At 49.4% G+C, this 14,276-nt stretch overlaps 1 protein-coding gene and 1 pseudogene across 1 annotated transcript in view; one reads left to right on the forward strand and one right to left on the reverse strand.

Annotated features, from left to right (window-relative positions):
* The window catches only part of LOC119179201 (fatty acid synthase), a 124,919-nt gene that overhangs the window by 64,738 nt on the left and 45,905 nt on the right, over nucleotides 1-14,276 (reverse strand). Inside the window, exon 11 of the mRNA XM_075869229.1 lies at nucleotides 13,664-13,867. Coding sequence (XP_075725344.1) covers nucleotides 13,664-13,867 — 204 coding nt within the window. The remainder of the gene's footprint in view (nucleotides 1-13,663; nucleotides 13,868-14,276) is intronic.
* On the forward strand, nucleotides 1,816-9,878 carry LOC142767490 (uncharacterized; annotated as a pseudogene).

Here is a 14,276-nt window from a genome sequence, read left to right on the forward strand (position 1 = left end):
CCGTGTTTAGGGTGATGTCAGCCTTTGACCCACTACATGCCGCCGCCCGCCAAAACACAATGTTGCCAGACAGCAACGCCGCGCTGTCGCCCCATCTTGGTGCCCGCACTGCGTCTACGCCCGGTTGCGTTTAGTTCTCAATAATACGGCGTCGAACGTTGCGGTAGCATGTTAAACGCTGCCGGTGAAGCCTTAGAATGCCTGGATGCTGCGTACCGCTCTGCACTAACTACAACAGAAAGGGGGTGCGAATGTTCCGCTTCCCAGCGAGCCCTGGCCGACAATAACTATGGCTGGCTCAAGTGAATCGAGACGGCTTGGAGCCCACCAGTGCGTCTCGTATTTGCTCTGTGAGTACTGCGTATTTCGTTCACTGTTTTTTCCTACGGCACACGTATATGTGTTTCGCGGTGTTCGCGAATGAGTAGATAACCGAAGTTGTCGTTGCTGCGTCCACGCATTGCGAGTAGGAAGCCCACAAACGGGACGCGTCCGCGCGTTCGTACGGAGACGCGCTCGCTAGTCTGAGCTGTATTATGTCGTATTATGCCGCAACCTCAGTATTATGTCGCAAGTGTTTGTGTGTGGGCTGCGGATTTCTTCGAGCGCTCACTTTGAGAACTGGGTCGCTTACACGACCCTGAGAACCGCCGCTGTCAAAAGCCCAGGTGTTGTGTGTTGTTACAAGGGCGGCTGGCTCCAAAATGGCGGCGCACAGAAAACTATGCTGACTTTGGTGGAAGCTGGCAACAGCGTGCCTAGTTGCCCGCTGGTTTCGGCTGAGTTTCTTGAAGGCACTTATTAAGATGTCTCCGCCCTAAAAACGGCCGTTCATGTAGGCTCCCTAGAGTGGCGGGGCCTTGGCAGCCTCGGCGCGGTGGGCACGTTTGAACGCGCTGTGAGCGTTCGTGGCGCGAAAGCACGTTGCTGCTTGGATATTCGTTTCTGTGCGTAGTTGGGCAATGGCGAGTGACCTAAGTGTTTATCGCGTGTTATGTGTGGCGAACAGGCTCGTGCAGAGTTAGAATCAGCGCCGAAAAGCCAGGAAAGTGTTGTGTTCCACGGTGCAACGGCAATTTCAAGACAGGCCCCAAGGTGCACGTTTTTTCGTTCCCTCAAGCCGACGAAGCAAGACAAGCGTGGCGTTGGTCCCCTGAGCGGCGGTGCCTTGGCAGCCTCGGCGCGGCGGGCATGTTTGGACGCGCTGTGAGCGTTCGTGGCGCGAAAGCACGTTGCTGCTTGGATATTCGTTTCTGTGCATAGTTGGGCAATGGCGAGTGACCTAAGTGTTTATCGCGTGTTATGTGTGGCGAACAGGCTCGTGCAGAGTTAGAATCAGCGCCGAAAAGCCAGGAAAGTGTTGTGTTCCACGGTGCAACGGCAATTTCAAGACAGGCCCCAAGGTGCACGTTTTTTCGTTCCCTCAAGCCGACGAAGCAAGACAAGCGTGGCGTTGGTCCCCTGAGCGGCGGTGCCTTGGCAGCCTCGGCGCGGCGGGCACGTTTGGACGCGCTGTGAGCGTTCGTGGCGCGGATGCACGTTGCTGCTTGGATATTCGTTTCTGTGCGTAGTTGGGCAACGGCGAGTGACCTAAGTGTTTATCGCGTGTTATGTGTGGCGAACAGGCTCGTGCAGAGTTAGAATCAGCGCCGAAAAGCCAGGAAAGTGTTGTGTTCCACGGTGCAACGGCAATTTCAAGACAGGCCCCAAGGTGCACGTTTTTTCGTTCCCTCAAGCCGATGAAGCAAGACAAGCGTGGATACTTGCCATTCCACGTGAAAACCTGGTCGTGTCAGCGAATGCCAGGGTAAGAAATTTTGAATGCTTTATAATTTTCTCATGGAGGTTGCTCCTACCGTTGCGTGGCGAGCCTTGTAGTTTGTAGCACGTTACGCCTAAACGCGTCACGCAAAGCCCTGACTGTACTGTTGCTGCTACGAGGTAGCCGTACTGATGCTAGGATATGTTTCTTTTGTTTAGGTGTGCGAACGTCACTTTAAAGCCGAAGACATCGTTCGGGAAACAAGCTATATTGACCAAGCCACCGGCCGCACAGTGACCGCACCGCTCTCACGTTTGCGGATTCGAGCTGAGGCAGTACCGACGGTATTCCCTGATTGCCCAAGCTACCTGTCTATAGGAAGCTCTAGAAGAGAGGACCCAGAGAGCAAGCGAATGCGCTTAGAGGCTGCTTCCCTTAAGAAAGTGCTCGCCGAGTAAATTCTCACTGCCAAAAAAGAGGAAGAAGCAGATAAGCTTTGCGATTTGAAAGATGTCGCAAACTTCGTTCGAGGCAAGAAGCTGACATTTTGGCATGTCATCGAATGCAGTGACCACGTAATTTTGGCTCACATTTGTAATGATGACGCTCCTTGGATGAAGTACTCTGTTGTCGTTGAAACCGACCTAACTCTTACGATAAACGTCGCAAAAGCATCAGTCAAGCGGCTCGGGTCCAACATGGTAGTTCCGTCCGTGATCGACAGCAAACGACAGCTGCTGGAATTGCTGGAAGGAGTCGAGAGGTTCGACAGCGCCCAGAGGTCAAGCTCTGAAAACTCAACCGCAGACATCTTCGATACTGTCGCTTCTCTTCTGAACGAACTATACACCGCACAAGAAAGCGATAACACCCCGATCATTCAACTGCTCGCTGAGCAAGTGAAGTTAACGTCAACAAAAAAGAACAACGGCGCCACTCTGTAGAGTTTATGGTGTACTGCTGCATAGTATTTACTATATCGCCTCACGCGTACAAGTATTCGCAGTCACGGGAGCATCATCATGCCACACCCAAGAACCATTAGGTCAATATGTTCGTCTTTCAGAATGAACCCCCAACTAGAGCATCAAGACAATACATTCCTCCGCTACATGGCCAAGAAGATATCCGAGTTGAATGAGCAGCAACGCTACGTGACTTAGATGGTGGACGAAATTCATCTAAAGCCATTTTTTGACTATAAGAGAGGCAACATCGCTGGTATCGCGTTGAACAACGCAGAAGCAGCAAATAGTGCATTTGTATTTATGGTACACAGCCTCATGTGTAAGTTTAAGGAGGTAGCGCGCATTGTTCCCGTTCAAAAGGCTAATAGAGAATTTCCGCACAACATTTTAGGAGATGTCATTCGCGGCTTAGAAAAAATTGGATACAAAATAATGTGTGTCGTGACCGACAACAACGCCGTGAATCGAAGCGCAATGGTGCCGTTTAAGTATTCGGTAAGCAAGGCCCCTCAAGCCGTTTCAAAAAAAAATCACTGGCAAATGATTTTGTGTTTCCGCACCCATCAGACCCCCACAGGCTATTGTTCTTCGTCATCGACCCAGTGCATTTACTGAAGTGCGGGCGCAACAACTGGTTAAAACAAAATGACCAGTGTTTCTGGTTACCTCAGTTCCAACCAAGCACAACGGGGCAGTGGCGCATGCAGTATGCGTATTTCAAGACAGTTAAAGACGCATATAATTTAGAGAGTGAGCAGTTACTCCGGTACGGCTACACTTTGTCCAGAAAAGCTGTTTCCCCAACAGACATCGAGAAATAGGATGTTAAGCCTGCTTTGCAGGTATTCAGCGAGTACGGGCTGAATGCACTCGAGTCATTGGAGCCAAGCACAACCTGAAGCACTACGAAGAAACCGCCAGTTTCATTGATGTGTAATGATGAATGTAGTGGGTCATGCAAATCTCGGCAAACACATTGTCAGTGCTAAGCACGAGACGCTCGGCCCGGACTGTCGCTGATTTCGCTAGCTAGGCCTACGCTCCTACCTGGTCTCGGATAACAGTTTTGACTGTCTCCGTTCTTTATTATAATTGGTGGAGTTTGCGGGGTCTCCTTGCAATCCTGGAGTTGCGAAGCCGGACTCTACCTGCTGTCATAACCCCTGCATCTGCCACAAGCCCCCCTCCTATGGCTTCCCAGGCCATCGTGCGCTCCGGCGCGGTCCGTCAGCGGGATCCTCCCATATTCAGCGGCACTGACGATCACGACGTCGACGAGTGGCTGGCTACTTACGAACTCGTGAGTGTCTTGAACAAATGGGACGAAGCCACGAGACTGGCCACTGTCGGCATTTACCTCAGTGGCATTGCCCACTTATGGCTTCGGAACCATGAGACCGACATTCCCACCTAGACAGCATTCAAGGCAAAGTTCAGCGAAGTCTTTGGTCGTCCTTCTGTCCGCAAACTTCGTGCGGAGCAGCGCCTTCAGTCGAGATCTCAACTGCCTGGTGAGAACTTTACAAGTTACATAGAAGACGTCATTGACTTGTGCAAACGCGTCGATGTGAACATGACAGAGGTGGACCGCATCAAGCATCTTTTTAAGGGTATTGACGAGGACGCTTTCCAGATGCTCAATTCAAAAAGCCCTGCTACTGTCGCCCAAGTTACTGAGCTCTGCCAAAGCTATGATGAGCTCCGCCGGCAACGTCTCGTCACCCGCCGTGCTTTCCCACATCAGGAATCGATGTCCTCCGGCTTAACTCCCTCGCAAGACCCCGTTCTCCTCTCGCAGATCAAAGATTTCGTGCGCGAAGAAGTTGCCCGCCAACTCTCGCTCATCTCTGGCCTACTGGAGCGCAGTGCACTGCTTAGCCCTACTCTACAGACTATTATACGAGATCAAGTGTCTGAGGTCCTTCCTCCGCAGCTGGTGCCACCAGTCAATGCACCATTCACGTACGCCGAAGCAGGAGTACGACCACGACCACAGCCGTTCCAAGCGCCGCGTCCACTGCCTGCTCCTGTTTATGCTGCCCAGCCGCCACGACCTCCAGTTCGCCGAGTCCCTAATACATGGCGCACTGCCGACAACCAACCGATATGCTTTTCGTGTGGTCTACTTGGGCACGTCGCACGTCTGTGCCGCCACCGCCCACTCCACTCACGTGAAAACCTACGTCCATATGAGAACGATCACACGTACACTCGATACACCCCAGACCCCGAATTGTACGCTCCTCGTCCAAGCCACCAACCAGCTCTTGATCGCCGATCTCCTTCTCCACGTCGACGCTCGCCCTCCCCATGCGCCGACGCCCCCCTACAATCGACGCGGAAATCTAAATGACACAGTTCCCGAGGCAAGAACTGCGTCCTCGTCGCAAAGCACAAGCCCTCTTTGTTCGCCGCCGAATGTAATTAATGCCGTTCTTGAAGGTGTACCCGTACTTGCCCTTATTGATACTGGTGCTGCAATTTCTGTCATCGCCGAAAAAGTTTGCCATTCAATTCGAAAAGTGACAACGCCTTACTTGGGTTCATGTCTTCATACTGCCACTGCACAGCCTGTGCAGCCTGCGGCCACGTGTACTGCCAGACTTGTAATTCAAGGAGTGCCTTACAGAGTGCAGTTCGTAGTACTCCCGCACTGTCCTCATGACATCATTTAGGTTGGGATTTTCTCTCCCATCACCAAGCCGTCATTGATTGCTCCCGTGCCGAAGTCGCCTTTTGTCCCCTTGGTGATGCGCTACCAGTGCACGATCACCCTTCCAACGCGAAGTTGGTCATTAGTGACGACACCCAAATCCCTCCACGCGCTACTGTCTTCGCACCTGTGTCGTGTTCCACCATCGTCGACGCTACCGCATTCTTCACGCCTTCCGCGGCTTTCGTTCATCGCCACCAATCACCGCTCCCAACCGGTTTCGTTACTCTTCAAGGTGGTGCGACCAACGTGCCTGTGGAGAATCCGTTCCCATTCACGATTACGCTACTTCGAGGCGAATGTATTGGTTCGATAGAATCATTCGAAACCATCGCTACACTTGACGTTCGTGATGAATCATCGGAAGTCAGCGCCCTCTCCTGTAGTTACGTGAATGACCCTCCCACTACCGACATTTTCAACCGTGTCATCGACGAAGGCCTAAATCCACAACAGAGGTGTGAGCTTTTGAGCCTCCTTGACAAGTTTCGAACATATTTTGACAGTCACAGCGCTACTTTAGGTCGAACATCTACCGTATGCCACCAGATCGACACAGGTAATCACCCACCACTACGGCAGCGACCATACCGTGTTTCGCCGACTGAACGCCGTATCATCGATGAACAAGTAGGTGACATGCTAAAGCGAGGTGTCGTTCAACTGTCAAACAGTCCTTGGGCATCGCTGGTTGTTTTAGTTAAAAAGAAGGATGGCAAGATACGCTTTTGCGTAGATCATCGTCGCCTAAACAAAATAACACGAAAGGATGTTTATCCTTTGCCTCGAATTGATGACGCCCTCGACTCTTTACAAGGCGCAGAGTTCTTTTCCTCCCTTGATCTACGCTCTGGGTACTAGCAAGTGCCCATGAATCCGGATGATAGGCCAAAAACTGCCTTTGTTACACCAGATGGCTTATACATATTTAACGTAATGCTATTCGGGCTATGCAATGCGCCGGCAACATTTGAGCGCATGATGGACACTATCCTACGAGGCCTCAAATAGAACACGTGTTTGTGCTACTTAGACGATGTAGTGGTATTATCGCCCGATTTTCCCACGCATCTTCGTCGCTTGGATCAGGTTCTACGCTGCCTCTCTGCAGCAGGCCTCCAACTCAACTTGAAGAAGTGTCACTTTGGAGCGCGCAAGCTGACCATTCTTGGACACGTCGGGTCGAAGGATGGCGTTCTTCCTGACCCCGCTAAGCTACGTGCTGTTCGCGAGTTCCCGAGACCCGCGTCTCTCAAGCAGCTGCGTAGTTTCATTGGGCTTTGCTCATACTTCCGCCGCTTCGTCCGGGATTTCGCCTCGATCATGGCGCCTCTGACAGACCTACTTCAGGGAGACTGCAGTCTATCTGCGTGGTCTCCAGCTTGCGACAGTGCCTTTGCGAAGCTCCGTGAACTGCTTACAACACCACCCATACTGCGTCATTTCGATTCAAGCGCTCCCACAGAAATCCACACAGATGCTAGTGGTGTCGGTCTTGGCCCTGTACTCGCCCAAAGAAAGCCTGGTTACCAAGAATATGTTGTTGCGTACGCCAGCCGCACTCTTACAAGAACAGAAGCAAATTATTCGGTAACTGAGAAAGAATGCCTAGCGATTATCTGGGTCATTACAAAATTTCGGCCTTATCTGTACGGCCGCCCTTTCGATGTTGTTACCGACCACCACGCGCTCTGCTGGTTATCCTCCCTCAAAGATCCCTCAGGACGCTTGGCACGATGGGCTTTACGGCTCCAAGAGTACGACATCCGCGTCATTTATCGCTTAGGCCAGAAGCACGCCGATGCCGACGGTCTTTCGCGTTCACCTGTTTCTACTGATATTGCGAGTGTCTCCATCCAAGACAACTTCCTTCCACTATCAGGACCCATCAACATGGCCGCGGAGCAGCGCAAAGATTCGTGGATCGCGTCTCTGATGGATTACCTATCTGAAACACTCGCCCACCCGCCATCTCGAGCGCTACACCGACAAGCCTCTCCCTTCGCCATCCGTGATGGAATACTTTATCGCCGCAACTACCACCCTGACGGTCGCAAATGGCTACTCGTCATACCCAGGCATCTCCGCGCCAGCATATATGCTGCTTTCTGTGCCGATCCGCAGTGTGCGCACGCCGGTTTGTTAAAAATCTACGCCAGGCCACGTTTTCGGTTTTATTGGCGTGGCATATACACATTCGTTCAAAAGTACATTCGATCTTGCGCAGAGTGTCAACGCCGCAAGCACGATCCTAGCCGTCCTACTGCACCAATGCAGCCGTTACCGTGCCCAGTGCGACCATTTGACCGGGTTGGAATATACCTTTATGGTCCTCTACCTTATACATCAGCTGGGAATCGCTGGATTATTGTAGCGATCGACCATCTCACGAGATATGCAGAAACGGCCGCTCTACCAGCCGCGACGGCACGTGACGTTGCGTCTTTCCTGCTGCAACGTTTTGTTCTGCGTCACGGCGCTCCACGTGAACTTTTGAGCGACCGAGGCCGCGTCTTTTTCGCGGATGTTATTCGAGAACTTCTTGCAGAATGCCATGTGATTCACCACTGTACTACCGCATATCGCCCACAAACAAATGGCTTGACCGAGCGTTTCAACCGTACTCTTGGCAACATGCTTCCTATGTATGTCACCTCCGACCACACCAACTGGGATCTTATCCTTCCTTACGTAACGTACGCTTACAACACGGCACCTCAAGCGACGACAGGCTTTTCTCCACTCTTTTTACTTTATGGTCGAGAACCATCATCTCCAATTGACACCATTCTCCCCTACCGACCCGACTCATCCGAAGGTACACCAGTTTCCGAAGCCGCGCGGTATGCGGAAGAATGTCGGCAATTAGCTCGCACCCTTACAACACAAGAACAAGGGCTACAGAAATTTCGTCACGACGATGGACGGTCCAACTACCAATTTTCGCCCAACTTTCTTGTTTGGCTGTGGGTGCCCCCCAGTGCTGCTCCTGGTACCTCTACAAAGTTTGTCAGCAGGTACCATGGACCTTATTGCGTCATAGAACAAACTTCCGCTGTTAGCTACCTCATCGAACCCCTCACGGCCACTGTAGACCTGCGTCGCCGAGGCCGCGAAATCGTACATGTCGATCGCCTCAAACCATATCACGAACCACTTGTCCTCACGACACCTCAGAACACTTACTTGGCACCATCTTCAGCGAGGGGGAAATATGTAATGATGAATGTAGTGGGTCATGCAAATCTCGGCAAACACATTGTCAGTGCTAAGCACGAGACGCTCGGCCCGGACTGTCGCTGATTTCGCTAGCGAGGCCTACGCTCCTACCTGGTCTCGGATAACAGTTTTGACTGTCTCCGTTCTCTATTATAGATGTAATAGTGAGATTGTGGAAGGTTGTCAACGTAAAGACTCCTTTAAAAGGACTGAGACTAGCGGATGACTTGCAAAAGCCAGTCTACCCTTCTCCATTCGACCGACCCCAAGGTTTCCTTCTTGAACGATTTTTCGGACTGGTTGGAGGAGATGAAGGAAAGGAGAGCGGATGCCTGTAAGTTGTCTGATGAGACACATGAGGCTCTTATTCAGACGACTCAGGCGTTCATTGAAATCTGCGCATATTGCTTTGAGGAGCTCAAGATGTCCTTAGTGCTTCTTGGGAAGTTCCAAACAGACCTTCTGGAAGAACTTTTTGGTCGTTACCGACGACTGGCTGGCTCGCAGTATCATTTGTCCGTAAGACAGATTTACGAGTGCGAGAACAAGTTGCGACTGCAAACCACACTACCACAAATCAGCACGGCGTCCGTAATAGACAACGACCAAAATCCAAATTGGGAAGAGCTCCAAACGCAGGCAGCAGTGCCAAGTGGAAAATTCAACGTTGTTGTGACCCAGGAGGCGCTATCAAAACTGAAGGATGTCATTCCAGTGGTTACCTATGTTGCTGGTTACTCGGTGCACATCGCTGTGAAGAGGTTAAAATGTGACAAATGCAGAGAGCTCCTCCCAATTGACAAGACTGTCGCAGTTTCTCCGGAAAGTCGCATGTACAGTCTTGTCAAAGAATTTGACAGGGGAGGGCTGGTTTACCCAGCAATGCCAGCTGTGAATGCGGTGGCTCATAATTACGTTGTTGTGGAAGAGCTTTCCAAATGTGCCGAATTTTTAAAAGTTCAAAATCAACGTCAAGTGGCCACAGAACTAACACTGCAACTGCTCAGCGACGAGGAGCCTTCAGATTTCGACGTCTGTGAAAAGGGACACGCAAGTGAAGTGGTGCTCAAATATATATTGTGGTGCAGCACGAACATTCTGCTGAAGAACTTTTGCCGGCGATTGAACAACAAAGTTTCGGACCCGGACAACATGTCTAAGAAGCGGAAGCTGCAAACTCTAACAAATAAATGAATAAAATGGCGATGGGGGTAAATATGAGCGGTCTCTTTTGTCTTTTCCTTCCTAATTTTATTCAGTATATTCAGTAAGTACGTGTAGTACTTAGATTCAGGTGCACGTTAAAGAACCCCAGGTGGTCAAAATTTCCGGAGCCCTCCACTACGGCGTCTCTCATAATCATATCTTGGTTTTGGGACGTTAAATCCCAGATATTATTATATAAGTATATTACACGTGTAGCAGCAAAAAAAGTCAGCCAAGCGCACAACTTATGCCCTCTGTAATGCCCTCCGGCGCCCTTAGGGTGTCTCAATAAATAATACAAGGACTTCTGTTCAAGCGTTCCCCCGCTTCCGTCGGCCCCATCCCGGCTACGTCACAGAGGCAGCCCTCCGGCCTGAAAAGAATTTCCTCTAGGTGGTGTTGGGTGTATGCGCTGCCGGGATGAATGCCTAGAGGAGAAAGAGGGGGAAGCGAGCGTAGGTTAGCAGACGCACACTGCGTCGGCGTTGCAAGGCGAGAGAGGGGGAGTGTAGAAGAGGAGAGAGAGTGGGAGCGAACGCACATGCGCAGTAAAGATGGTCACGCCCCCTCCAGATTGAACTCGACCATTAGTTGCTTTGCATCTATGAAAATTGCGATAAGGAAGAGTTCAGGAATCATTTCCGACGCGGTATCTTCGAATGGCAAAGACAGCATAAAATATGCGCTACAGCCTGATGCTATCATGGACGTTAGGTGCCTATTTCATGGTTAGCGGTTTTTATTGTATGGTGAAACTTTGAGAGTGAGATGTGAAACTCGGCTGCATAGCAGGGGTAATAAAAGCTGTGGCAGTAAAATTTGTAAGAAATGTCAAAAATGGACGCATGTTTTGTTGAAGCTGAAATATAGTTTTAAATTGCCTTCAGTATTTTTATTTCTTGTTTTATTTTTAACATATGTAGTTTTTTCTGAAGAACTACCATTTGCAGCGCATGGGTATATTGAACAAAGCGAGATACTAACACTTTACAGAAGGGGACCCGAAATCGTGTGTGTACATGAAAAACTAGATTTGTTTTTTACGTATATTTCTGCATGAAAATTGCCACTTATGAATGATTTTTAATGCGAAAAGTACAAATGCTCCTACGTTAGTTATTCTAGTTTCTCTTATGTACATGTAGAATATTAACACGTGAAAGAATATTTGTTAGTTTTTGCCTAATACTTCCCAAGAAAAAGGGACACAAAGAACCAAAAATGTACCTTTGAGAAACACGCAGAAACCACATAGGGGCGTACCCACAGTTCCTGTGCGCTTGTTTAACATACAGAAGAAATTTTTTTCTAAACAGTGTATTCCTACCTGTGAAAACCTGTGGGATTGAAATAAAAAGACTAACAAACTAATCTGTATCATTATCCTTCTGTGTCAACATACGCTATAATTTTTTTGCTTATTTTTTATTTTTAAGGTACCTTTTATCTAGGTTATTGTCTATTACTAATAAAAAAGATATATAGTTGGTTCATTTTCGTGAGCATCAAAATTTCGTTCTAACATTTGTAACATTTTCATTTTATAACCTCCATTACTCTAAAATAGAACAAGATTTTATCGGACCACCTAATCAATCACCGATCCCCAAGAGTGGGCATGAGCCTCAAAAGAAGGTCAAGAAGAAGAAGAACTCGTTAACAATGCAGAGTAAGGAGGCTTTACTATCGGAGGACCTAATATCGTCTTAATGCAGGAAGTCACTGAAGATGAATAATTCTTTTGCGAGATGATTGGAAAACGTCTAAATAGAATAGAATATTTCGACTAAAAAAACTTCCACCCCCTTTAAAGGTGCCACCACTAAGCATCCCCTTTACCTGTATCTTCTGGCCTATTTCGATGGGTATTCTTGAATGACCTTAGATGCATGCTAAACCACCTATCTTAGTTCGCTAGTTGGGCTCGAACCACGGTGCAAGAATACTTTAGGTGAGTGAACACCGCGAAGCGAGCGCTTGGCGGGGAGGGACTGATTATAAGTTCTCGTTTGCGGCATGCCGATAGATGGCTCGCCGGACTGAGGACCATGGTGGGCTGCTGGCAAATTCCGCAAAGCACATCCGCCACGCGGGCGACGGTTTGCAAATCTGAGAAAACTGAGTTATCGCGCGATAACAACCACGCGACACGCATGTAGTGATGCTGCGAAAGAGGAGCTGATAAGTGATAAGGTTGACAGTGCGGTGAAGGTGTTGTGGTGACGATAAATGAGCGCCGCTACTTTCTTACGCTACGTACGGGTCTTTCCTACACTGACAGGGAGGTGGGAGGTGGGGTGAGCCGGTACTATCAAGGGGCTTTAGCCGGGGCATAGTTTGTAGCGCCGTCTATCGGGCTCCTTGCGAAGCAGAACATTATTGGGCAGCGGTTAGCACCAACGTTCACTCACCTAAAGTATTCTTGCACCATGGCTCGAACCGAAAAAGCACGATGATCATGTCTAAACGTGAACTGACCGGACCAACTCTCTCTTCTGTACCTGAGCGCACCATTCGCACACTCGGAAGTGAGCCGGAGGTCCTGACTTAGGCCTAGCCAGACGCTATGGCCAACGGGGCCCTGGAAAAAGTGCCTTTCGCGTGGTAGTCTACCCGTTGCTTTTCTTTCTCAAAGTTTCTTCTCTTTCGGGGTGAACTAAATTTACATGTCTCTCGTCTACTTCCGGCACATTTCTTGAAACATCTCCGTGTACATTCTTCATACTTTTGGAAACGACTTCAGAAAATACACGCGCAAAAATAGATCATATGCGGAACCCATTACTGGCATATAGCGTTTGTGTTTGTTCTTACCGTCATTGTTCAACCATCTTCTGGTAATTAATTTTGACGGGTTTACTTTTTGCTCAGTTGAACTTAAATTCATGGTTGTAGAAGAAAACTAACTTCGTTGACCCTAGGCGATATATTTTTGTATGCGTCTTTTTTCGGGCTAATGTGTTGTACTTTTATTCAACACTGATTACATCGTCACGCGCGTTTCTTATTTTAAGTTTTGTTTGATTCCGTTTTCGCCCACAAAGCTTGGGTCAGGAATTCGCAGCGCAAACTGCACGCCATTGTTCTAGAAGGGTCGCGATCATTGTAGATCATTCAGTTAAGATTGCGCGCGAGACGCGAACGCTCTAGATTGTTCCAGAGCCTGAGCTACGACCAGTGATGAGGCTGGGATACTCGACAGCACATGTATAATAGCCGCTGGTTAGTTGATTGATGGATATTCGACAACACATGTGTAAATGCCAACGTGCTTCTCCGCTGGTCAGTTTATCAACGGGTATTCGACCACACATGTATAAATGTCGACGTGCTTCGCCGCTGGTCAGTTGATCGACGGATATTCGACAACACATGTATAAATGCCGACGTGCTTCGCCGCTGGTCAGCTGATCGACGGCCGGCGTTCTGTTCGCGGCTATCAGCGCCAGTGTGTTGCTGTATTCTCACTTCCCATATGCCGGCTACAAGTTCGGCCGAATAAACAGTTTCATCTGAACATCAAGTCTGCTTCCTTCGTCTATGTCACGACCCCGTGAATATATGGTACCGTTTGCTTACGGACTGTTTTTGTTTGCTATTGCCCATAGGCCATACATTTCATTGGGCCGCGCACAAATCAAGATGGCTACCGTCAACCTGTCTGCATTTGTCCTCCATCTGCAAGATTTTACTGGCTGCAAATTAAGATTTGATTTCATCTGGTGTACGCGCTGGCGTGCGGTATAACGAGGAAGCGTGCGTGCTGTGAAGAAGCGAACATTGCGTGCAGCTCACCTGCAGAAGACAGTGCGGTGCGATCTCGACCACGATGGCGTTGCTGGGCACGTGCTGGAGGGCCTCGCAGAAGAGGACGGGAGAGAGCAGGTTGTTCACGTGGTACTCGGCTGAGCAGCGCTTGGCGATGGGCTCGCCCCAGCGGCTCTCGGGCACGGAGGAGCTGACCCAGCGCTCGGTTCGGGGCTTAGATTGGGGCACCACCTGGATCACAGAAAGAAAGGGTGTGGTTAGTGAGAGCAAAATGAAACTGGTGCAAACTCCGGCATGTTGCCCATTATGGGGTACAACTCGGAGCCACAAGGTACGGGCGGATGAAGAAAGGAATTGTGGATGATTTCGAGGCAGACCACCTAAAAAGGGTTGAAAAAGGAGTCTTTGACTTACGATATCATACGGTTTCTCACAATATTTACTTAAAGGAACTCTGGCAGTGTCCATGGAAGCTATAACGACAGGTGCTTCAAGCCAGCGCGGGAATTATGGGTAGCACAAGGAGTCGTCTAAGCTTCGTCCTTTTGGCTCCATTTGACTTAGAGCTACGTTTTTGCAAGAATAAATTAAGGATATGCTCAACAATGTGGATGTCATTTGCACAAAAAGAGTATCATAA

Source organism: Rhipicephalus microplus, chromosome 7, assembly GCF_043290135.1.
Source record: "Rhipicephalus microplus isolate Deutch F79 chromosome 7, USDA_Rmic, whole genome shotgun sequence".
Taxonomy (NCBI): Eukaryota; Metazoa; Arthropoda; class Arachnida; order Ixodida; family Ixodidae; genus Rhipicephalus; species Rhipicephalus microplus.